Source organism: Labrus mixtus, chromosome 16, assembly GCF_963584025.1.
Source record: "Labrus mixtus chromosome 16, fLabMix1.1, whole genome shotgun sequence".
In the NCBI taxonomy this organism is placed as follows: domain Eukaryota; kingdom Metazoa; phylum Chordata; class Actinopteri; order Labriformes; family Labridae; genus Labrus; species Labrus mixtus.
In genome coordinates, this window is record NC_083627.1 from 17,811,841 (window position 1) to 17,836,742 (window position 24,902).

A 24,902-nucleotide genomic window follows, 5' to 3' on the forward strand; every position below is an offset into this window, starting at 1 on the left:
GATTTGCATTTGTGTTTTTCTACATCTTATCCTTTTGTCAATAATTGTAACTTTGAACATCAAACGGTAAATGGACTTGAGCTTGTATAGCGCTTTTCTAGTCTCACTACTAAGAGCGCTTTTACACGCCTACCCATTCACACACTGATGGTAGAGGCTGCTGTGTAAAGTGACCATCAGAAGGAACTCATTCCATTCAGAGCAACTTGGGGTTAAATGTCTTGCCAATTCTGGCTTCAGGAGCTGGGAATCAAACTCCCAACCTTCTGTTGGAGACGACAGACTCTACCACTGAGCCACAGCCGCCCATCAACAATGTCACCACAAGGTCCATATCACATTTGTTGAGGAACATTCAGTTCAGCTCTTTTTCGGGTGGGGGGGGAAGACATTTTTTGGAATCTCAAGCTTTTCATGACAAGATAAAGGTTGAATTTAAAATCTACAAAATGAATTCACATCTTTTAGCATGTTCACCTGCCGAACACTGAACACGACAAAATAAAAGATCCGTAGCATTGTCATTTTTAGCACATTAGCATGCTAGCATGAGCTGAAAGCACTACAGGGTGCATGTGCAGCCTTACAGAGTGGTTAACGTACAGTGTCTGTACTACAGGGTATTTTTTTCCTGAGTATTAGAGGGGATATCTTGTTCAAGTTTGCCTTAAAAGTACATTCAAATTGATACCTTTACATGTTGAGTAGCACATTGTTACATAAGGGAAAGCTCGAGTACAGCTTCTGAAGGGCCAAAAGTCAAGAGTTCAATGATCTCTGACTGTGACAGTAATGTAATATAAAGTAGTACACCAGCTGATACTTAACATAGACACAGTAACTTCAGTGTGTAGCAAGAGCTATGTAGTTTTATTGGACTTGAGTTAATTATATTGAATGAGCAGCTAGAGGAACATTCTTCGTGTGTGTGTGTGTGTGTGCTGCTTTACATGGTTTCCACGGGACACGAAAACAACTCAGTTATGAATGAAAAACTATGAATTAACACATTAAAATGTCCACATAGGAATCAATTTAAAAACAAAAAAAGTAGACAAAAAAAAGACCTATTCCATTTGTATCCAGGAAACTAAAGGTCTAAGGGTTAAAAATAAGGTTTAAAAAAAAAAGAAGAGAAAAACTAACAAAAATAATAAGATCACAGAGTCAGGTTTTTTGGTTGAGGAGGATAATGGTCAGAGGCACTGGTTGAGGAGGGGGAGAGAAGCAGATGGCTTTCCTTTGAGCAGAAAACATCTTCTGTAAGGACGCAGACAGACAGACAGACATAACACAGGAAGAGGAACGGTCACATCTCCACATTCAGAAGAAACAGAGCGACACACTTCCGACATTACAGTAAGCTCTGGGGGTTGAGGGTCCTCCCCTGTGAACAAATGCATTTTGAGGTCCAACTCTTCAGAGTAATCGTGTAGTAAGATGGCACCCTCTCTCTGTGGAGCAGGGTGCCACAGTTAAATATAACGAGACAACACGGTGAGGAGACAGGCATTAGATGAGAAAGCATTCGGCATCAGCTCAGACAGATGCCAGGTAAAGAGACAGAGTATAATAAGTTTGTGACTGGAAGTGTCACAGTCCACATGTGCAATTTCTTTTTTTAGCTTCACCGAAAAAAATCTGCAAACTCCACCCTCTGATTCTGAGTCAGTTTTTTTTAAGGATCACATCCTGTGAACGGGAAGATAAACAGGTATAAGAAGAGGAGGTGGAGAGGTTATTTGCTAGCTCAAAGGTCATTCGGGTTCACGATGGTGAAGTCTGAGTCCTTGCTGTGGGTGGAGCCCTCATCTGGGCTGGAGGAGCCCGAGTTGGGTCCGGCCGTGAGGGGGTCGTGGAAGGTCCCGGCTGCGCCCTCGGGTTCCAGTCGCACCATGCCGCGCCCTCGTCCGATTGGAGGGGTGCGCTCTGCCGCAGCCCTTCCTCCTGCCTCCCTTCCTCCCTCCTCTGCAGGCTGCAGATCTCCATCCTGGGACACGAGGATATAGTCGTCCCAGTTTTTACCCTCTGAGCCGAGAGAGGATGCAACCTGTGCAGGACAGAACATGAAGCGCGTCAGTAGGACAATCTTACTGCAGTCTAAGTAAATCATTGCAGAAGACTTGTTTTTAACATTTGATTATATAAGCATGTGTGCATCTTGTTTGGCCCTGAAGCTTTTTTTTTAATTCATGCAACCATCCACAGCCTCCAGGGAACATATATTTTCATCACACAGTTGCAGTATTATGCAGCATCATTCTGTCTGATTAATCTCTAATGGAATGAGCTTTAGCATCACATGACTTAATCCTGCAAACAACAGAACTCTGGTACAAACATTGGATCATTTGTGCACACAGTTTGTTTGCATATAAAGTCTGAGCTGTGTAAGATATTAAATACAGGAACACAAAAGTCAAAAATCACAAAACAACAGAAAAACTAACAGTCTGAACTGTTTTTAAGTTCATACAAATACACAACAAAGATTATTCAAGCAGCCTAAAAGAGGACTGACTTGTTGATCAGGTGGTGTCGCCGCCTGCTCTTCTTCTCTTTCATCAGTGCTCACACTCCCGTCCAGGTCAGAGTCCCGCTCCCGCGTGCCGTGTCCGTGCTGGTGATCACTGAGGTGATTGTTGGCACTCAGAGCAGCCTCGGCTGCGGCTGCGGCTGCTGCCGCTGCTGCTGTGGCGGTGTAGTGATCATCAGCGATCGTGATCTCCTCGTTCTCCTCCGCCTCCAGCTGGCTTTGGTTGAAGCGCAGCGACCCTTTGAGGATGTCTTTGATCTGACAGGGTCAGACAAACAGACAGAAGGCAGGAATGTCAAGAGAGTATTGTGACAAAAACTCAACACAAACATTTGTGTGCTCACACCCACCTGTTTGAGTCCAGCCAGAGACACTAAGACCTCGTCCTCTTTTTCCAGGTTTTCTTGGAGAATCACTTCCTGGATTTTACCTGTGGAGACACAAAAAGCAACCATTCCTAATATTTACATTTTATTATCAAATCTCTGCTGCACCAACGTCTTCCTTAGGAAACACGGTGCTGCACAAACTTTGACTAAAACATCTCAAGTAAATAAAGAAATAAAGTAAATGCAAATACTTTGATGACAAAACATTGACATGTATTCATTTATTTAATAAAATGTTTGATTAACTTATTGTAGAAACTAAAATTGTACAGGTATTGTATTTAGTAAAGTATTGTTGGTATTTGGTATGAATGATGATTTAATCATGCACATTTGACCATCTCCTGCTGCTGTACTCACAGATGTGAGCGTTCATCATCTTGGCACAGTATTTGCTCATGGCCTCCAGGTCGTTGATCTGACCCTGCAGGAATGAAACCTGGGCTTCAAGGTCCTCCTCCTGTGGATAACACACACACCAACACACTTGTTGAAAACACGAAGAGAATGAAAGCACAGGAGATCAAAAAGGAGCTAGGAAACAGAAGGTGAACAAATGGACAGGATGTGCAAAGGAGGGATTAAGGTTCAAACTGTTAGAGAAGATAGAAAGTGAGACAAACAGTGAAAAGGACAGACACGTGGAAATGTAAACATCTGATTGGACTGCAGGTCACTCCGGCTCACCGTCTCTTTCTTGCCCATGGACTTGCTGTGGGAGCGGGAGCGAGTGATGTTGAAGAAAGACTCTTTCTTGGTGGCGGAGAGGGGCGGAGATGAAGTGCTGACATCACTCCCTCTGGAGGGGGGCAGAGGCGGGGAGGCGGTGGACTGACCCCGCCCACCCGAGAGGCTTTCTATGCTGGGAGAGGAGCTGACAGTCCGTGAGCTTTGGCCTGAGGAAGGGACAGGCAGAGGTGGAGGACACACAACATAATAATAAGAATGTGAACAAAAACAAAAACAAAAACAAAAACCTTCAAGTCTCTTGCCAATAGGAGTGCTGCTTTTCATTTTCTGTTTTATTACATCAGGATGCAAAAATAACACTAAGGCCAATTCCAAATCTCCTTCCTTATAAACCTGATTCTGACCTGAATGCTTTTGCGGTCGTTTCTATGAAAACCTTGTAAGGCGGTTTAAAGCTGACATTAAAAAGTAGCACATGGATTTGTTTAAATAAATATATATGTTTAATATAAGACTATGATTAAGAAAGTTAAAAGAAGAGAAAGGTCTCAAAAAGAAATAATACGACGTTATGATTACATTTGCATTTAAAATGATTCATAAATAACCCATAATTAAAACATCTAATTACATTTGCCTCTTAATAACTTTTTCCTTATTCTGTCTTTCTGTTATGATTTGTTTTTAAATTAAATGTATTCAACATCAAACTAACTTTTGTCATTTTAATAATCTACATGACCGTCTATTCCTAAAAAAGTCTACTGCTTATACATTTACAACTTTGACTTTGTGCTACCTTTAATTTGAACCTCAGTACTTGTTATTACAGATGCATTAAGCAGAATGTCGTCACATAATTCAGTGAGGTTCAACCCACAGAGCCACAGCAGGAGGTCTGAGGTGTGGCCAATCAGAGCTCCTGCCTCTGCTCTCTTATGACATCATTCTTATAATTTAAATACAAACATAAATATAATTCATTATTTTTCTTAAACATGAACTGATAATAATTATACAATATATATAATTTATATTTATTTTAGGCTCAATGGAAGAAGCTTTTCTCCTTTACAAACAAGACGGACAACAAGAACAAAATGTACTGTGACGAGCTCTGTAACACATGCTCATAGCAATGCACACAGCAGAAGCCACAACACATCCATGGTGCTCATGCTTTCAGTTTTACTCTGATGTGGAGAGCTGTGATCTCCCTCTGCTGGTCAGAATTAAACATTACATGCTTTGGACAATTAAACCCAGTTTCTGAAATATGTTGATATCTAGGAGTGAATTTAGAAGCAAGATCAGTCCATGACAAACAACGTGTGTGGACATGCAACGTCGATGCAAGCTTGTACATACAGGAGGGGGAGGGGCGTGTCACACAAGCAGTTGCCTTGGTAGCAGTTACCTTGTGTGTCAGTGAGAGTCTGGGCTGGGGTAGTGAGCTGAGACACTGCACCTGAAACTACATCCGACAGACATGAGAGTCAAACCTGAAGCTGTCCCTGTTTATAAACCGATTCCTGTGCTCATGGGGAATCTGTACATGCAGCTCACTGATCAGGTGCACAACAGCAAACATAAACACACAAATAAGACAATAATGGATGTGGCTTTGTGTGTGTGTGTGTGTGTGTGTCCTGCTGCTCACCTTTGCTGAGGTGGACCGGCATGCTCTCGGACTTGAGCAGGCGGTAGTGCTGATTCTGGGTGTGGCTCTGCAACTGCGGAGGGGCTTGGCCTGACGGGGGATCAGCCAGCGGGTGAGGCAAGGTGGGCGCAGGCAAAGATAATGGAGCGGTCAAGGAGGAGGAGGACGAAGAGGTGGAGTGAACCTCACTGTTGATGGGTGAGACGCCGCTGGAGCCGCTGGTTATAGCCGGAGAGATGAGCTTCCTGCCGAAACTGAGCAGGCTGCTGGAGACCTTGTTGATGTTGAGCGGGGCCGTCTTTGTACTAGAACCAGTTCTACAGAGACATTCAAGTAAGCAATGACGAAAGAGGACAATCCTACATGCAGAACATTTAGTGAGGTTGTAGATTTTTAGACATTTCTTTAATGTGGATCTTTTTTCAGATTACATTTCATAGTCTTTAGATTTTATATTTCGAGGCAGCCAGGGGTTTGCATTTCATTCCTGCACAAAACTAAGCTCATCTTTCAGAGATGTTAGACTGAATAAAGTTGTAAAGGAGCTAGGAGGAGATTAAACGCAAAGGCGATTAAAGCACCCTTCATTAAGTAAGAGCACTATAAGTCAGATTTGAAAGTTAGCTGTATAAAAAAAAAAAAAAAAAAAAAATCTAGATTCTGGAACGCAAATACAGACAGGTCTAAAAAGTCATGTGTAGACAACTTGCTACATAAAAGGAGCTTGTTGGTGTTACTCTCAAGTGTTCAGTGTTCAAGGATTCTGCTGATTTTTCAAAGCGTGTTACAAAACATAATTTGGAGATTGCAAAATAAATTACTTGAATTACTTATTGTGAAGGAAATTTGACTTATCTGTAGGTTGACAGAGAAGCATAGAGAAAGTGTAATTGAGTTGTTGTATTACATCTTTAAGTCATGTGGTAACACCTTGAAGGGAACTTTCTCCATTTATACAAAGAAAACTAAAATGACATGCCTGGAAAACACTCCAAAGGAAACAGGAAACTGAAACAGGGCTGAAAACAAACTAAGGTGCTCAGGGCTGAAAACAAAAAGTGCTTAACCACTGTTATCGAGGCAGTTTTTGCTAAATGTACCACTGCTTGGAACACACTTACAGGTACTGAAGAAACCTTTTTGTACTTGTATTTGTTTTTGAGCTGCTTCAAACTGAAGCATACCACATCATCTACTCTGCAAACTTCAAAAGAGGCTTTAACAAAGTGAAACTCCAATTTCAATGAGAAGATGTGTGTGTGTTTTACCGTGTTTTGTTCATCAGGTCAGCCCCCCGTGTTTTGTAGTAATCCAGATTCTGCTGAAACTGGTAATTGACAGGTCTGGGATTGTTCTAAAAAAAAAAAAAAAAAAATCTTTGAGTATCTTTTTGAGACAAAATATCCAACTTTTGTTTGAGCACATTTTCACATGAGAGGTAGAAGAGTATCTGGTGCGTGTCAGACAAACAACCTGTCAACTCATAACATGTAGGTTTCAGCCCCTCTGTGTGCACGCCTGACTACCTAAACAAGCAAATACGTTGTTTTGATGCTTCTGAGTCAGTACATATGAGCAACCGAGGTTCTATCCTGCTCCCCCCCTCAGCCCCGCTGTTATTTATGATGATGCTCCCCTAGGTGTGACTGTGATGTGGACATGGTGTGACATAGTCGTTCACCTGGGGGAAACGCTGTCAAGTCTGATCAGCACCTTCCTGGATTCTGGTCCCAGAAGAGCAGCAGACAGGAGTGTTTGAAGTTGTTGTGTTTGAGTGTACGGGTCAGAGACTTTAAAGCAGGGAGAGAGCATTGTTTTGCACCGGGACAGTAAGGTGTTTACAAAGGTTAAAGCACCAGATAGAATGGTTTAAGATCCTGCATGTCAAAGGCTAGTTTCATAAAGTAAAGGGGAGAAAATGAGTGCGTGTGTGTGTGTGTGTGTGTGTGTGTGTGTGTGTGTGTGAGGGGAAGGAGGGATCAACAATGAAACAAGTTTGTGACACACTACTCTTAAATGTCTTAAACCTGGATACTTTTTTTTTTGCACTATTCAAATGTACCGGTAGTTTATTTTCACATTAACTGTGGTGGCAGAATGCGTCAAAGAGTCACCAACTGGTTTTCACTTTTGTTGTCTCGCAGTCACAACATGACATCATAAAATGACATCATTTTTAATAGGAGCAACTACTAAAATTAGCTGATGTTCTCAGTGGGGTGGGCTTTTTAAATTGGTTTTTATTGTGATTGGTTTCAAGATTAAATGACCAGCATACAAAACAAAGGCCGAAAAGGCCAAACTACAGAAGACGGTGCATCTTCAGAAGTGAATGCTGCTCTGTGATCTCAGATTACAAGACTATCTAGACATAATCAAATAACTGTTAAGTTTTTATCAGAGATCAGGAAAGCTATGCCCCTAACAATAGATAGTATCAATCCAACTAGGGCACAATCATGATATGAGCATTCACAATAAACTCATTGGAAAACTGTCAATGTATCCCAATAAACAGGGATGTTATTTTGAATGTAAACAAGCAGTGTTTTCATACTCAGTAGTTGAAGTTGAAGCTAGCTATCAGCTAGCCGTAGGTTTTTTCACGTTCCAATTGCAGCTATTGCGTAAGTAGGAAATTAATAATTGCGTTATAGGTTAAATGCATTCTTTGATATTTGTATATTTATCGCACTTCATATTGAGATCGCAATATCGAACAATGTCATTAGACATTGCCATGTTTTTCTTTATATCGTGTCAGCCTACGGCCAGCTGTTCCGACTGATACGAGCTAAAACGGTTGTATAATGGATTACACATGATTAATCACCAGATCAGACTTCAGGCAGTACAGTGTGTTTACCTACTGAGCATTAATGTCCTGTTTGAATTTGTTACTTCTCATTTGGTCGTCATGGTGTGCATCTAATCTGTGAGGCATTATGGGTAAAATACTGATGTGAGGCTGTCCAGATTGTGAGTTTGTGCGTCAGTACATAGGGTATAAAAAAAAAAGGCTTTTTGTTTATTTGTACATGTTCAATCCGTTTATATCTGTGCTACTTTAACCTCTTCATCATTTACTGAATGAACTGGTTCACTGACTGCACCTGGGCCTTGTGTGTTCACAGTAATTGCATTTAAATCACTAATGTGTAACCACTGAAGTGTGAGGATCTGAAACATAACTCGACTTTAACACCTCTTTTTTTTGTTTTTTACAAGCAACAAGCTCTTTTTGGTTTAATCTGTGTGGCTGGTTCAGGACTTTAGCCTTTGCTTGTTTCACTTCTGAAAATCCATACTTACTTACTCTGCAGAAACTTAGGGAAATACTTGTGGTCTCTGCTAATAGGACTAAATTATAGACATACATTCAGCCAAAATATTCATGCTCTAGGAAAAATCCTTTTTATGTGTAATATATCTCATTTTATTTCTATTTAAATTTGTGACTTGTGTCAGGCCAAACTAAAGTGCTTCATATTGAGTCTTTAAAAGATGACTGAAGAATAACACAGACATTACAGAAACAATAACCGAGATACATTTAGAGTAGTGATGGAAGTGTGGCTGTTTGCTTACTTTGGGATCTCGTAGGAAAAGAGCCTTCTGCAGCAGGGAGTTGATGTCTCCTAATGGTGGGTAGTGCATTAGCAGGCCCAGACAGGTCTGGAAGTTACTGGCAATCACTGACAACGACAACAAATGCAGTGTTAGTTATTCAGTTCAATAAATCAACAACATCAGAATCCACCATCCAAGTATAGTGCAATTACATTTGCAGTCTGAAAAACTTCTGAAAACTAAACTCGGGGAGCACTCTGTCTGTGGCTTAACCATGCTGAATCGACTCTTTTCATCCGGCGTGAAACCAAGTGTGTCCAAAATGATTTTCTCTAGGGGCTCCCATCAATTCTTACATTTCTTCAGACTGCATCCCTTAACAAATCATACCTCTATGATGAACAGCATCCTCTTTGTTTGAGGGACATTAAGCTGGAGCACCTCATCATTGTTACAGAACAGCTGAGTCAGAGTTTTATTTTGTTCAGTATTTACAATTTCTAAAGACTGCATTTAAGTTTTCCTCTCTAAAAGGAGTCTTCCTGGGGCGCTGGTGGCGCAGTGGTTAGAGCGCGTGCCCCAAGTATGGAGGCTGTAGTCCTCCAAGTGCGCAGCCCAGGATCAAATCCGACCTGTGGCTTCTTTCCAGCATGTCATTCCCCACTCTCTCTCTACCCAATTTCTGACTCTATCCACTGTCCTATCTCTTCAATAAAGGCACAAAAGCCCAAAAATAAATATTTAAAAAAACTAAAAAGGAGTCTTCCTATGCTCTGAGATGCCATGACTATGTGCATTTGGTTGTTTTATGTCAGTTCTTTAGCAACAGGGATTCAATGGCTCACTAAAGACACTAGGATGATGTTTGTGGACATTATACTTCACCCCCCCACCCCCCGTGCTGCAGCAAAGATCTGCTGCTGTCTATTTAAATCAATATGACTCCACCTGATTAAATGAGGTGGAGTAAATCACATTCTTCCATTTAGGTTTTCTTTATGAAATGAAATGCTACAAAGACAACATATTGGATTATTTCAGTAATCAATGGAGCGTACAGGCGTCTCGAATGTAGAGCAGCATGGCCACAAAGATGTAGTCCACCAGGTCCAGAGTGATGCTGTCAGCAAACAGGGCGTCCCAAACCACCAGCAGGTCCTGCAGCGGAAACTCACGGCCGAAAAGCAGACGTACCCACCGGCTGCAGCACAGACACACAAAAAGACACAGAGACACAAGGGTAACAGTTTTGTGTACTGTGCCAAGTCCTAAAATATGGTCAGACGGAGTTAACTGAAGGCGTAAACACTGACATGCCGTAGATCTGCGGGGCGATCTCCAGCCGGTTGACGTGCATATGCAGCTCAACATCGTGCTTCTTCACCAGCTGGTCCTGGATGCGGTTGACTTTGGTCACTATGGCAACAGACGGCCCCGAGTCCTGGGGCCGGGCAAATGGGATGCTGGTCAACATCTCCTCCTTACCCTGGAACAACAGATCACTACATGATCAGCATCATCGTTATATTAACATGAATAAGAAGCATGTAAAGACTGCAAAACTGACAACTTATGAGAGCTGGCAAAAAAACTGTCTCCAGTCTGAAAAAAAATAACTGTCTAGTAGTTAGGACTGTTAATGCAACATTCTCATGCTGGTCTCATATTAACTTCGTATTCCTGCAATTATTTGGTGTTGGAAATTTTAGAAAACATGTAACCAACCAAGAGAAAGGAGAAAGTCCTGACCAGTAAAATAAACTTGGAAGGTAATTGAAACTTTTGGCTCCCAAATGATGAAAACAAATGATGGGTTGATTGTAATAAACTGTATATAAACTGAGATATTGCATACAGATGTTTTCTTTCTATTATAATATAATAAACAGTTCGCTGCTCTCAAAGTAAAATGATCTATAATAGCATTTCACACATTCTTCTTTAGAGCACCTGTTATATTTCCCAATCATGCCTTACACAGGAACAAAGTCGTAAAGAAAGCCTCCCCAATTCAAGAGACGTGACTATCTGAGGAGCCATGAATGCATGTTTATGTTGACTCTACCAGAGACACAACTGTAGAGATTCATAAAGTTACTGCTCACGTAAACCCAACAGCATCCACAGAGCAAACACAGAGGGTATTGTGAGGCAGGAAACAAAGTCAATCATTTATTTAAAATGCATTAATAAAACAATCCACTGGTCCTCTTCTATTGACAGAGAATCAGCTTTGAATATTAAACAAAGTGACACAGCACGATGCAGCCATCACAGCGAGCTAAAGGCGACACTGCAACTTCTAACATTAGATCAACTCGTAGTCGAGTGCTGCTTGCATTAGGTGTAACAGGAATCTGGTCACAATTGGAACCAGTTAGTCTTTGCTTGTGTTTTTCGAAGCAGCTGCTTAAAGGAGGATCAGTGGCAGCATTTCTTTGTACTTTCTGTTACCCATGTTAAACAGGGGTGTCGTCACACAGAGCAGAACTGAAATCTTAAGGATTGTGACTTTTAAGATGTTAATAGCCTTACATAAGCACACCAAGGACAATGTCATGAACTCTGTGCAGGAACTCTAGTGGCAGAGTGATCGGCTGACAGAGGATTAAAAACAGTTCCTCAGATCAAACTGACCTTCCTCACTTCCCTCTCGTAGCTGGAGAACCACGGCTCTGCTGTCTCCATCAGCTGCGAGAACAAGGCACTGTAGACAGACGTGTGTGTGTGTGTGTGTGTGTGTGTGTGTGTGTGTGTGTGGCAAAGAGACAGAGAGAGATACATAGTGAGCAAACAAAATGCAGACATACAGTGAGAGAAAAAAAAACATGTAAACCTATTCCACTTTTTTATTCAATGTAATGAAACTTCTAAATATGAACATTTGTTTGTGGTTTTTATATCACGTGTGTACTCACTAGGCATCGTGCTCGAGGTACTCTGGGTTCAACAGACACTTCATCTCCTCGCTGTGGGGAAAAAAAAAAAGAATGAAATAATCTTTCTGCAAACAAGAGATTGAAATATTCTGGACTCTATCTAGAGCATAGGCCCCTTAAGCACAGGCAGGTTTAAAAAGGTGTTTCTGGCTACTTAAGGGGCTACGAGAGGGTTTCAGAGTTATGAAAGCCTGACCTGGGGCTGGCTGTCTCGCTGGCGTGCTGGAAGGCTTGGTGGTCACAGTGCAGCACAAACACAATGGGAGCCAGCAGCTCGTGCATTCCCTGCAGACAGAGGTGAAAAGACGGAGGTGGAGGGGAGAGGAATTATGGTTCATTTGTGGTCAGCCTTTTTTTCTTTTCTTTTTTTAATGGTGATCCACGAGGTACCTAATCTGTGATGGCAGGTCTAATTTAGATATTGTTAGCCACTGCCTGGCCGTGTGTCACTTCCACTTTGCAACAATAGGCGCCGTACTGGTCATCTATTTATTCCCTGGCACCTGTTATAGACTCTGATAATGATTGGGTTACAACGGCATCTTGTTCTTTTGTTTGAGCTCACTATTTACATGAAGGACCTCCTGACTGACACAATAGCTCAGTGAGAAAACCAAATCTGAGACATGAAAAGTCGTATTTTAGACAACCTATAATTAAGAAAAATAAAGAGCGTGACTGACTTTTCAGCTCGGGGAATGAGGGCTGTTGGGTCGGTGTGCGAGTCCTACCTGTTTATACAGTAACTGTTCATTTTCTCGGGCATAACAGAAGAGGATGTCCGTCAGCTTGGACCTCACGTCCTCGTCCTGGAAGTAACGAATCTCAGGGAACCTTCAGAAAAAGATAGGAAGAAAAAAAACAAAGAGGAGGGGGTTTACTTCATGTGTACAATAGGTGTTTCCTTTACAAATACAGTAAATAGACAGAAGGACAATACTTACGTTCTCAACACATCCTGTTTGATCATCCCCTTTAGCTCTTTATCTTGGAAGAACTTGTTCCACAGGCTCTGGACAAAAACACAAGACAGAGCTTACAAAAGTTACTCAGAGACACGGGGGGGGGGGGGGGGGGTGCGACGACAAGAGAAGCTAGAGAATGACTCGACAATAACAACTAAGTGAAAATTAACTGGAAGGGATTGTTAAAAAAACGAATTCCTCATTTATCAAATGTCAACATTTATGTAATGACACAACAGTTTTAAAAGCTGTTTCTTTTCTCAGCAATGTTGTTAGTCAACAGATTGCAGTTCTCTACTCTAATGGTTAATAATTGACTGATACGCTCATCACAATACCAAAAGTGAGCAGCCCTATCTCTGTATTTAAAAGCATTTTTTGTTCTCCTCACAATTTCATGGAAGTTTCTTGAAAAGAACTTTCCATTTTCTCTGTAATTATGATGTAAATTTCAGATTATTATTCTAACTTAGTTTGTTATGTTGAAAAAAATGTGTTTATCTCTTGAGCGAAAAGAATCCTCTGAAGAGTAAAGTGGGCATCCAAGGCACTCTGTTCAGTTACTAAAGTTAAAAAGCCTTTATTAATTACTACAAAAGTAAAGTTAAAAATGTGTGGCAAACAGACGCGTTTCAGCCAAAGACTGTAAATATTAATGGATGAAGCCTGAGTGATGTCACCCATCTGTCACTGCAGGGGGTCTGGAGGCTCATCGGCAGCAGCCGCCATGTTGGAAATGCTGTCTCAATCTAACTTTCAGTCAATCTAACGACAGGCTGAGAGTTGGAGCTGAGGCAGGTTTTAAGTCTCTTGCCCACTTGTCGATCATGTCAGCTACGCGCTTAACTTTGGATAACACGTATCGTTTTCGAAATCAAAAAATTCACCCCCCCATACAGTGTGTGCCTGTGATGAAAATAACTAATCAGACCTATTTTGTTTTTTGTACCAGGCTGTAAACATTTGAATTTATGCTGTAAAAACTGGCTTTAGGCTGTGGTGTGAATGTGACTTCAGGTGTTACTGGAGCAAGCCTCAAGCGAACACTCGAAGAACTGCAGGATTTTGCACTTCCGCATTGGCTTCATTTTTAAAGACTGGAGGTTTCCGCTTGGTTTCAGCTCATCACAGCCTTCATCGGGGTGTACAAGTACGTCATTATATAGCGACATAAATCTGCCCAAAACTATTTCAACAGTAGTGAACCCCTGTTAGAGAAATATTCTGGCTTCATCATGTTCAACGGGAAGAGGCTGAGGCATGCTGTCCATTTGTTTATACATTCTATGGCCTGTAATGACTGATATGTAATCCTTGAAGGAAAATGCCTCATAAGTTTATTGAAAGTTCTTGTATTAAGTGGGTGCACTGATAGTGTACAGAATGTGTGGAATTATCCCCTGTAAATGAGAGGAAAAAAGTAATAATTTATATTTTTATATATGAGTATGAAGATAACACTAAGGAATAAAGATAAATAAATAAATAAAAGAAAAAAACAAGTTGTAAATGAAAGAAAGGAAGCAGATAAAAAAGAGGAAGTTTTGTGTTGAAATTAGATTTCCTGAAGAGACGACGCCTTTTATCTGAAGTAAATAAACTCATCTATCGCTGGAAACTTTTTAAAGTGCATGTTGAATTATATTTGAGTTGGTCGACATACTGCACATTGTTCTAAGCTGCTGTGTACAAACTACAAGACTTGCAAACTAGAAATGGATGTGAATGTATTAACAGGAGGTGTACCAAAGGGTGCTGTCTCTATTTTCTCAGCAGTATAATTAGTACCAGATTACACATTCTTTTCCAGGAAATGTAATTAAACAATATGTAAACTTATCTAGACCACCAAAACAAAAGCTGGTGTTACCTCTCACGCATTGTCAAAGCCACACGTAATCCACCAATCACAATCTACAGGTATGTCGTAAAGTAGCAAAGAAATAAACGGAAAATTTGAATATTTTTCAAGGACTTTCTTTAATCTATCACCTTATGATTAAATAAAGCCAATAAATTCATAATTATTGAAACATCAGTGAAACAGTCCTTGAATAATGAATAGATAGTCTGGGGGGATTTTGTTCAAGCTCACATGTTCCAAGCAGATATGAAACGTAAGACTTATGAAGGCATGGACACACTACACACACACACTCACTCACCCCTTCATCCTGGGACAGTGGATTGTTGACCACCAGGTCCTGCTGGCCTGCAGCCTTACGGGGGTTAGTGATGTGCTGTGACGAAGAAACAAACACGTATGTTAGAGAGATTTTGGGACAGATCAGTTTGTGACCAATCAATTGTGAAAGGGTTTCACTTCAAGAAACGCATAACCATAGTGTGACTTGACTTTCCTTCACTATAAACTGGTCCATGCTCTGTATCTATACCATGTAGCCATTCTACATAACATGGTGTTGCATAATTAAGAAGGTGCCGATTAGACAAAAAAAGAAAGTGCCAAGAAACTTTTTTCTAATATAAATGTATAGTTATAAAAATGATTAAAGCATCTGACACGGATCATCAGCTCAGTCTGTAGGGTCTTGGGTTGACAACTGGAGGGTCGCCAGTTCAAATCCCAAAGTATGGACCTTGTGACTCTTTGCTGGATTGTTGCCAGTTCGCTTCCAATGGGTTGCCGATGTGCTCTTAAGCAAGGTGCTGAAACTCCAACTGCTCGGGAGGCTCGTTTGTGTGCTTCCCCTTCACTCTGAAATCTCTCCATTAGAACATGTCCATAGGTTCCTGTGTATGCATATGTGTGTATTCCTGGATTATGTGTGTGTAGCAGGTTTAATAAAAACAAAAGAATCCCCATTGGGATTAATAAAGTACATCTTCTTCTTCTTCTTAAAGGCCAACCACTCATCAGCCACTGGGTCGGCTTATTGGTTATAAGTTCCATTTGGTTTCAAAGTTGGTGAGTCAAAGTTATTAGTGAGCCCGTTGTATAATTAATTCGGACAAACAATGGAGGGGACAGTTCTTTAGTGCTAACTCTTCACAACCTCCTCCAGAAACATTAAAAGCTCCTGACACTTTTTGTCATCATGCAGACACAATGTGCCACATGGAGGCGCTCTCACCGTCTCCTTGATCTTTTCATACTGGGCTCGGAGCTCCTTGGTCTTGTTGATCCACTGACCCTTATCTTCTGGAAGAGCCTCCAGATATAACTGAAGGCAGACAGGACACAGGTTAGTGTAAAGGCTACCTCAAAAGACCCTCCCTCACAGAAGTCACAAACAGGCAGAAAATTCACACTTTCAAACTCCATCAAAGAAGCTCTGCGGGCTGCCAGAACTGCATCTTGTTCTGCAGTAGGGAAATTGCCAAAGCCATTTTAATCAAATTCGATAGAAGTGCTTGTTCCATTTGGCAAGATACCTTCCAGCACACGCTCCGAAAGCGGCTGCTCCTCAGTCGACCGTTGATGCCTGCCTGCCGGATCCGGGCCAGGTAATTACTGTTGAGGAACAAGTCATCCCATTCTTTCCTGCATAGAGGACGAAGAGATTTATGAGCTTCTCAACCTAAATTGGGCACGGTGCTCCATCTAATGTGTCACCCAGCGGTGTACCAGTAGGCTGGAGCAGGAAAAGCTGGGCCAAGACTTTATGGTACACACACACACACACACACACACACACACACACACACACACACGAAAGTGCTGGAAACACTCACCTGTATGAGAGGAAGGTGGACTGAGGCTGTGAGAAAGTGCTTCCATCAAGAGATCCTCCTGTTAAAAGATGCAAACACAGCCACCAGGGGGCGATGTAAACAGACAAAAACTAGAAAGAGATCATTTTTAACCATAAACAAAAACATAACCTTTGACGACCACTTTGAGAGAACTAGCCGTTGAACTGGTTCCAAATAACCCATGGGTTATTTTTAGGGATTATGTTTCTTTCCGTGCAGTCCATCAAGAAAAGGGCCAGAGGCAGGGAAAGTGATGAAGGGGAGAGTGTAGCGCCGTTCGTCTTTTTGTCTTTAATGGAGGTAATAAGTCTAATTTGGCCTGCAGGTGAACATGCACTCAAGACGGAGAGCTGTCTATCAACATTAGTTACATGAGTGGATCATTCCACAGGGACGCTCAGCATGAATATTCATCAGCACCACAACATGCCAACCCCTTACGACATATTCTCTCACTCCCTCTCACATAAACATAACAGGAAAAAAAACACCCTCAGCCCAGGGGGGGGGGGGGGGGGGGGGGGGGGGGCATCGCCAGACACCTCCGTGACTCACACTTCATGGCGAGATCCAAATGTATTCTTTATTATCTGCTGAGAAAAAGAACTTCAAGGTATTGTGAATCTCTTTTCTGCTCTACGACTCGACTGCTGGTCAGGATCATCACATCATTTCTTTTGAGCGTAGAAGAACATAACTCTGGGAAAGGGCCTTCTGAAGGAGGAACAGCTATTAGTTGCTTCAATGATTTATTGAGAGCTTGCAGCCAACTTGAGGCTAAAATAAGAATGGCCCCTTAAAGTCGGCCTTTGGAATCATTAGTCAAAGAACAGCCCGAGTCGGCTCACATTTTGTCAGTCAAATATCTGCACTTGTGTTTTTAGCCATTATTGTGCACATAGCAATGTAGCACTTAACAAATCAAGTATGACCCCTTAGAGTTCATCAGTGTCAGATTTTTACTGGGAGGTATATAATATGTGGAGGTCCAGCAAAAAGAGAGCAAACAAAAGTCCCTCAGCTAATGAATGGAGATAGATTAAAAAACAGCAGTTAATGACTTGAAACACTAAGAAAGTGGTCGTCTAAAAATATTTAAATTTAAGATGAGCAGGAGGTCTGCATGGTAGTACATCAAACTCATGAATTCATATAGGAGTTTGCTGTGGTGATGGATTGATCAAATGGAATGAGTAGCTTGGTTTGACTGTCAAAAATCTGATTTTTTTTTGTTTGAGAGTTGACGTACTATTGTGGTTCTTGTTGAAATTATTGAGCGGGTCTAAGCCCGTCTCCTGCTGCTCGTCTGTCTGGAGAGGGTGGCGGGTCTCGAAATTTGGGTGCTGCATGACCACGACCCAACCGGACCTGCAGCGAGTGAAAGCAGAGACAGGAGAGAATTCAAATACAGTAGAAAAACAAGCCCATCACATGTTGGTACAACAGAACAGCTAGCACATTAGCCTGAGATAAATGCAGTTACAATCAAACTTGGGGGTCAGTTGTGTTGTGTTGTGTTGCACCTGACGTCTTCGTGATAGAGAGACTGACCTTTGATCAGAGCTTGTGCTGACATGCATCTCCTCTCTGCCTGAGTCTTCTCGAGCACATGTTGTCTACTCTCACTAACTTTAACCTTTTCATGAAGGGTTGCACGTTCAATCTATCTTAAAGTTTCCTCTGCTAGCATTTCACACGCATGGACTGTTTAATGTCAGGACTTACTGTCACAGTCTTGTGATTCTCCTCAGCCACGACTCAGAAGAAAAAAAAGACGACTCTGTAAGAAGAAAAGACAATAATGAAAGTAAACACCTTCAGTGCGCGGGGAAATAAAGAGCATGGTTCTGAAGAAGGCCAAAAAAAATAGACATTGTTATAAAAGGAACACTTATTTTGGCGGGGGAAAAAGAAACCAGCAGCAGAAAAGAACAACTGATTCACATTACATACAGTACATCCACTGGACATTTACGATGCAACTCGGACGCATCTCAACACAGTGAAGCTTTAATATGAAGGAGAGAGCACAAGTTTCACTGACCACTTTACACTCAGGTATAGAATTTAAACAAAGCTTTCAATTCTGATTTCCTATACACCTTACTTATTAAAACCTGGAAGATAATACTCCAACATCAAACACATTTAGAAGTGATTATACATGAATAAAAGGTGCTTCTTTGCATTGGGTAATGAACAGAAGTTGCCGTTTATTCTGCTTTTGCGTACACCAAACTATGCTCTCTGTCATAAAATAACAGTGATTCTCATGATGTCATTAAATAAGCCAATTTCTGCAATAATTTTATAATGTCACTTTAGGGCTTCACATGGCACATTGACATGATGCTGATAACCCTCTCTTTGAAGTGATAAAGGAGTCGTTACCGTTTCAGGAACTTTGTCAGGCTAATAAAACAAAGTTTGTGAGCATCGTGCTGCAAAATGTAATGACGTGATCCACAGGGGGAGATATGACAACGTAGATATGAAGCTTCTGTTATTATGTTAGAGATGCACAGATCCACTTTATTCAGTTCAGATCTGATTCTGATACAAATGTACCGCTACAGGTACTGATTCAAGGCTACACAACGCTGTAGTAAACCCGGAGTTACATTTTTTACTGAAAGAGCAAAAACATAATAATTATAAAGAAATGCATAGAAATCTAAATCACTCTAAATAAATTCATTTGAACTCTGTGCAGGCTTCACATACAAACAGGAAGCAGCAACAACTGTAGGGTTTTCAAATTAAATATTTGAAACTGAAGTGTAAGAATTGTATTTGTTAAATCACATAGCAGGAGCTGTTTCATCTCGTCTGAACGTCGTCATGGAGACGGTATGTGGGAACTCACAGTTCAGTCTGAATGTGTGGATCGGCGGCGTCAGTCCGATATCCAAATTATGTCAATTACGTCAGTATTGAATCTGTCCCATCTCTATTGTTAGGCATGTCATGAGCAATATATACAAAATCAATGTCCATGCATGCTGCGTTGTTGTCAATGCAGAGTGTGATGTCAGAACTAATCTCCAAATTATACAAATCTACTACTGCAAGACTGATGAATACACAAGCAATAACAAGCTGGTGAGGTTTTTTAATTCACATTATCTACAATTATTTTATAACATAGTCATTCTTCTTCTGTAGTTTGACTCTTATACTGCTGTCACAAGTGACTGTCCTTCGAGACCCAGGATCTTAATGATTAATAACAATTTGTAAATAGTGGATTATTAGTCTGTCAATTTTTAAACTAAAGGGCCATTTATTTCCGGTTACAGCGCCAGAAATTAGAACTTTTGATGCTTTTCTTCCTGTTACATTGTAAAGCGCAAATACTGTTGAGTTTAAGACATGCAGAAGACATGTAAGCGCCCTGGATCCCAGAAAATAAAAAAAGACACTTTCCAGTGCTTGTTTTTCCAGATCAAAGAGTGAGCGATCAATAAGAAAAGAATCAACATATTGCTTGAAATGGTGTAATCGTGTAAGTAGTCGGTCAGGGCCCTCGTGTTAAGATGTTACATGAGCAGATTCAGTGAGCAGTGATGATGAATAATCTGAAGTGATCAAATGAACACCATAATTAACCTTAAAGAGAATGAAAGTCGCTCACAGAGCAGTATGTTGGTGTGAGCAGTCAGAATCTCTTGTTGTCACACTAATAATAGTTACAGCAGCTATTGACGGCCAACGAGATTTCCGAGCGTTTCAAACAGGCTGCAGTCCACGGAGGGGGCCAGGACTGGTTATAGTGTCAATAAAGAAGTTAGCTTACAGCAGCAATAATACTTTGCCCTGTGTAAAAAAATAAAGCTTTAGAGTTACTAGTGTGTGAGCAGCGTGTCATCATTTTACAGTCTCATCTGGAAATGTATCTTGCAACAATTCTGAAGATCAATTTATCTTTAGGTTGGTTATCAAGCGAAACACTGCTGCTCCTGCTCCTCAGCTTATCTGGTTTTTGAATCATTTCAATATGAATATCTTTGTGTTTTTCGACTGTTGGTTGGATGGAACAACCAGTCAGAAGACTCATTGCTGAGGGCTGTAACAAACGGTGGTTTCTTCCCTTACTATTTTTGGATTCTTTAAAGACCAAACCATGAGTTACAGAGCTGCAGAAACCTGAAAGTGAATTCATCAGCAGATAGACCATGTACTGTTTCACTCTCTGGCTTCAGGTCTTAGCTGTGCTAAACACAAAACCCAGATGTTTAAAAAAGACCCAATAATGCCTTATAAATCCATCAATACATCACTGAAACCCTGAGCCGATACTTCTGCATGTGCCGTTCAGAGTCGAGAGAAAGTTTGACTTTCTTTGCGAGACATCCCAATCTAGGTTAAATAATTCTTCCTCCATGCTTCATCCGGTTTGGGATTATTTCCACGTTTATGAATATGGTTAGCCTAATACACAAGCCTACAGAATACACGCTTCTACAGAGCGTCATGTTTTCATTCGCCTTATTAATTGTGTAAAAAAAAAAAAAAAAAGAAAACACAACACAAAGGCATCTCATAAACCTATTAACCATGTGAGTGGAACACGGCTCCATAAATCAGCTACACAAGGCATCAAAACAGAAATAATTTTATATGCATAATGTATGCGGCTGCTTTCTTCTGAAACATCTGTTCTTCTCCTCAAAGACTAATGCTCTCCTTAAGACTGAGGGGTTTTTTTTTCTCCCTTTTCTCATCAAAAGGATATTATCCCATTGAATGATCAGACTAATCCACAACTACAGGGAAGAACAGAACAATATTGTGAATACATATCTCCCATAATAGTTAAGTTTCATTTTGAAGGATTGGCTTGAAAGATGTATCCAGCTCCCCTGTGCAACGACAAAATATAAAAGTCCTCACTATCAGATAATGATATTTCACAATGTGACTGAAATTTGCATCAAACGACGTGCCAAAAGATATTCTGAGGACGACATTTCCCTGCAGGCCCGCAAGCACAACTCACTCTTTGTCCCTTCTTTCCAAAAATAAAACCCATTCGAAACTTTGCAAAGGCGCCTTCACAGATCTGTCACTGTAACCCATGCACGCTTTGAGGAGAAATGTTGTGAGTGAACTAAAGAGGATGCAGGTAAAAGACTCAAGGCCTTGACATGTTAGCCCGAAGCTAATCATAGCATTAGCTGTCATTGCCTCTTACCAGAGTAGAATGTAAAAAAAAAAAACATCCTAACTTTACTAAATAATAATCAAGGCAAATTAGCTTTTGCATAATTTAATCCACGGCACCTGGAGACACCTCAATAATTCAAACCAGGAATATTTCATGAAATAATCAAATCAATACATAATGAAATGCATAAATAAATCATCAGGCAAATAACACTGTGTCCATCTGTTCAGAGGTAGATTTAAAACAACAACAGCAGCAAGTGAAGCTAAATCCAAGTTGAGGCTGTAGTTGGATTTAGTTAGGATTTCACAACCATTTCTTCTCCTTCAGTTAGAAAATCCAGCATCATTTTAAGATAGGGAAGCTCAACACACACACTCTTAAAGCTAAAAGTAATGTCAGACAACCGTGCACATGCCTGTGCAATAAAAAGATAATTATCGCAATATCACTTTTCTCTGCATTTGCCAGCACTGTGCACTGTGGTTATGATTGTGAAATGTTCCTCTGTTAAAGTATAGTTTGTCCTGTTCTGACAATAAAGAATAATAAAACCACAATTAACTATCTGTATCTGGTTTCTTCAACTTTCACTTTGGAGCAAAATTCAGCCTCCAGTCCACTACTCTGTTTTCCCCCCAACTTCATCAAATCCCTGCAGCCGCATCACATGTCAGAGACACGGATCAGCTGCACAGGAAAGAGCGTGGTTAACACATTAAGACATATATATGTTCATTTCATCTCTACTTCAAAACACAGAGAGGCAGGTTTCTATTTGTGCACCGGCTGGAAAGCCACATGCTCAAGTTGCTGAAGCTGAAATGGACAACAACAAAAAATCCCACACACACATGAAAGCTTCGGCCTGCACGAAGCTCATTGGCTAAAAGGCACAAAGACTAAACTATTCTGAAAGTAAACCCAGATTAAAGTGTATTAAATGTTCTGCTTAAGTTGCCTGCAGGATTTCCATCCAGGGACATCAGACTGAACTATAACTGTTGCTCTTCTGAAATAAACAAGGTAAAGCTTGTTTTCAGCTCGAGAAAATGTTCCACATACAAGGCCAAAGTTTGAAGAATTGACTAATTGCTGTTTGTGAAACCAATACACTAGTCCTCATTTCAACTGATTGTCAGAGCTGTTTGATGAAAACTAGATGCAGGGAAAAACAGTCATCACCATATGGGCTGTTTAGATGGATGAATATTTAAACAGGATTCTGCAAACAGCGACAAGAGGAGCCGTCACTGGCAGCTACAGATGAGGCTGCAGACTGTAGTTTATTTAGAAGTGTTACTCTCCAGCTAAACAAACTCACATGCCTTTACTTCAGCTCACAGCAAGAGCCCGGGAGCCTTCGCAGTCACATGCTCCGCCAGAGGCTGAGAACACGCTGGGGATCTCAACCCTGGAAAAATACTGTTACTTGCTGAGTCCTGGCTGATTCAATTGGCAAATACATGGAAAGAAATCTGACAGTTATCTGTCTGTATATACAAAGACTATAGAGTCATGGATCACAACCTTGGGGTCTAAGCCTCCATAAGGAGTCACATGCCAGGATAGGAACGCAAACAGAACAGTTTGTGTCTAGAAAATCTGTTCCTTTCAGACTTTCTTCTAATCTTTCTTTTTATTTTTCCGTGAGAATAACTGGATGATTTTCAGGCATTTTTAAAAGCGCATAAAAACTTAGTTATGCAACGGGTTCTCTTGAACTCACATGTACATTCTGTTTTTACTTTTTCAGGAAACAAGATTTAAAAAAAAAAAAAAACACAGACATTTGAAACAACTGTATTAGACAGAGACATATGATGCAAGAAGAATAAATAAGAAAGCTTTAAATATCTGGCAATACTCAGTAATTTGCAGGAACAAATTGTCAAGTTCAGCAAGTCACAGACATTTCCCCTCCAATGCCCTGTTTCCTCTCTCTACACTTGTGAGTGCTGACAATAGCAGACTCTCAGTTTCACTCCCTCCTTTCTAGACTTAAAGGCACAAAAACACAGCTCTAGTCAGGAGCCTTTTTGTGTGTGCTTTCCTGACACGCATATTTTTTACTGACCTGTTTCTTGGAAGTGTGGCGAGAAAATGAAACTCCCCACCAAACAAAACGTGCAGGGAAAGAGTGTTAGGAAACCTGTGCGCTGTTTGTGCCCAACACGGAGTCTGACAGGCAGGGTGGGTCACACTTGGGAAATTGGTTCACAGCTGACTACATTAGCAAACATATCAGTGGGGAGTCGACGTTTCAAGAGTTTTTAAAGCACAATTCATAGCCAGCATTGATAATTTGTCTATAACATGAAGTAAAAGGCACACACTGTCCATGTTTGCTGCACCGTGGATAATGACAGCGAAAGCTTGCGGGATTATCGATGTAGGCAGGGCAAAACGCCACACAGCAGCTAAGCTAGCTTGTTATTTAGCTTGCATTGCTAACTGAAAGGCTGAACAAGCTAAATGAAAGCACAGTTGTGCACTTTAGCTGCCGAGGTCGACTGAATTAACCACAGGCGACATGAAGCAGGTAGGATCATGTTTTTGTTAGCCCTGGCTGTTAGCAAGTTGTAACCGAGTCGATGCACGGGCCTGTCTTTACTTCCGACACACAGACTGCTGCTGCAACACACGACACAAACTGCACACACACACATTCATACAAACACACACACACAGGCTAATGTGTTAGCAGTGATAGAGAGGGGTGTGCAACGCCGCTGCCGGTTCTCAGTGTGGTTTCAGGTACCTGTTCAGATCACGCAGGACTCCTCATTCTGCTCTGTCGGACTGTCTGCTGATTTGTAAACACTTGCGGGTCAGGCGGATGTGCTGAAGACCAGCTGACTGATCATGTGACTGGAGCTGAGGCTGACGATGCCGCCGGCTGCATGGAGCCTGGTGCTGCTGAAGTTTTATTAAGCTTTGCCCATTCACGAGTCTTACATTGCAAAAATTGAATTAGAAAAGTTGTAAACTATCCACTCATGACTTATGGACAGTTATTCATTTCCAGGTTACACACGTCAGACTCTACGGTCAGACTGCATAAGGGAAACCTGATGAACTATGAGAAAGACAACGTCGAGCCAGATGAGGACCAAAATACACCAGTGAGATGTGTCATCTTCTTTTTGGTTAGACAACCTGGTGACCTAAACTTGTTTAAATGAATATTTAATACTGACCTAGAACGCATGAAACAGTATTTGAGTATTTTGAATCTATTCACTACAAACCCAGGTGTCTACATTTTC

General features: G+C 41.1%; 1 protein-coding gene across 2 annotated transcripts; it reads right to left on the minus strand.

The window, feature by feature from the left end:
* Positions 1–842: 842 nt before the first annotated feature.
* On the minus strand, positions 843–24,481 carry tbc1d5 (TBC1 domain family, member 5). 2 transcript variants are annotated; one of them, XM_061058789.1, is made up of 23 exons: positions 24,395–24,481; positions 18,192–18,246; positions 17,716–17,834; positions 16,446–16,503; positions 16,146–16,254; positions 15,845–15,934; positions 14,915–14,989; positions 12,729–12,796; positions 12,516–12,618; positions 11,981–12,069; positions 11,764–11,814; positions 11,483–11,552; positions 10,159–10,331; positions 9,904–10,046; positions 8,864–8,970; positions 6,544–6,629; positions 5,276–5,592; positions 5,033–5,089; positions 3,613–3,821; positions 3,286–3,385; positions 2,887–2,966; positions 2,522–2,794; positions 843–2,050 (listed from the first exon to the last, which is right to left on the minus strand). In XM_061058789.1, the coding sequence occupies exons 3-23, from the start codon at positions 17,813–17,815 to the stop codon at positions 1,751–1,753; spliced, it is 2,658 nt and encodes an 885-aa protein (XP_060914772.1). In that variant the 5' UTR covers positions 17,816–17,834; positions 18,192–18,246; positions 24,395–24,481; the 3' UTR covers positions 843–1,750. The 2 variants fall into 2 exon arrangements, with proteins under 2 accessions (XP_060914772.1, XP_060914773.1); XM_061058790.1 differs by lacking the exon at positions 5,033–5,089 and having other exon boundaries at positions 24,395–24,480.
* Between the last annotated feature and the right edge of the window lie 421 nt (positions 24,482–24,902).

What these genes read in the sequence shown, in the direction of transcription:
- tbc1d5 (XM_061058789.1), bottom strand. Translation starts at nt 17,815, where the DNA reads ATGCAGCACCCAAATTTCGAGACCCGCCACCCTCTCCAGACAGACGAG. An exon ending in ACGAGAGGGAAGTGAGGAAG is followed by an intron (nt 10,332 to 11,482) that starts GTCAGTTTGATC and finishes CTGTTGTTCCAG; the next exon opens with GGTAAGGAGGAGATGTTGAC. An exon ending in GACCTGATGAACAAAACACG is followed by an intron (nt 5,593 to 6,543) that starts GTAAAACACACA and finishes ATGTCTCTGTAG; the next exon opens with AACTGGTTCTAGTACAAAGA.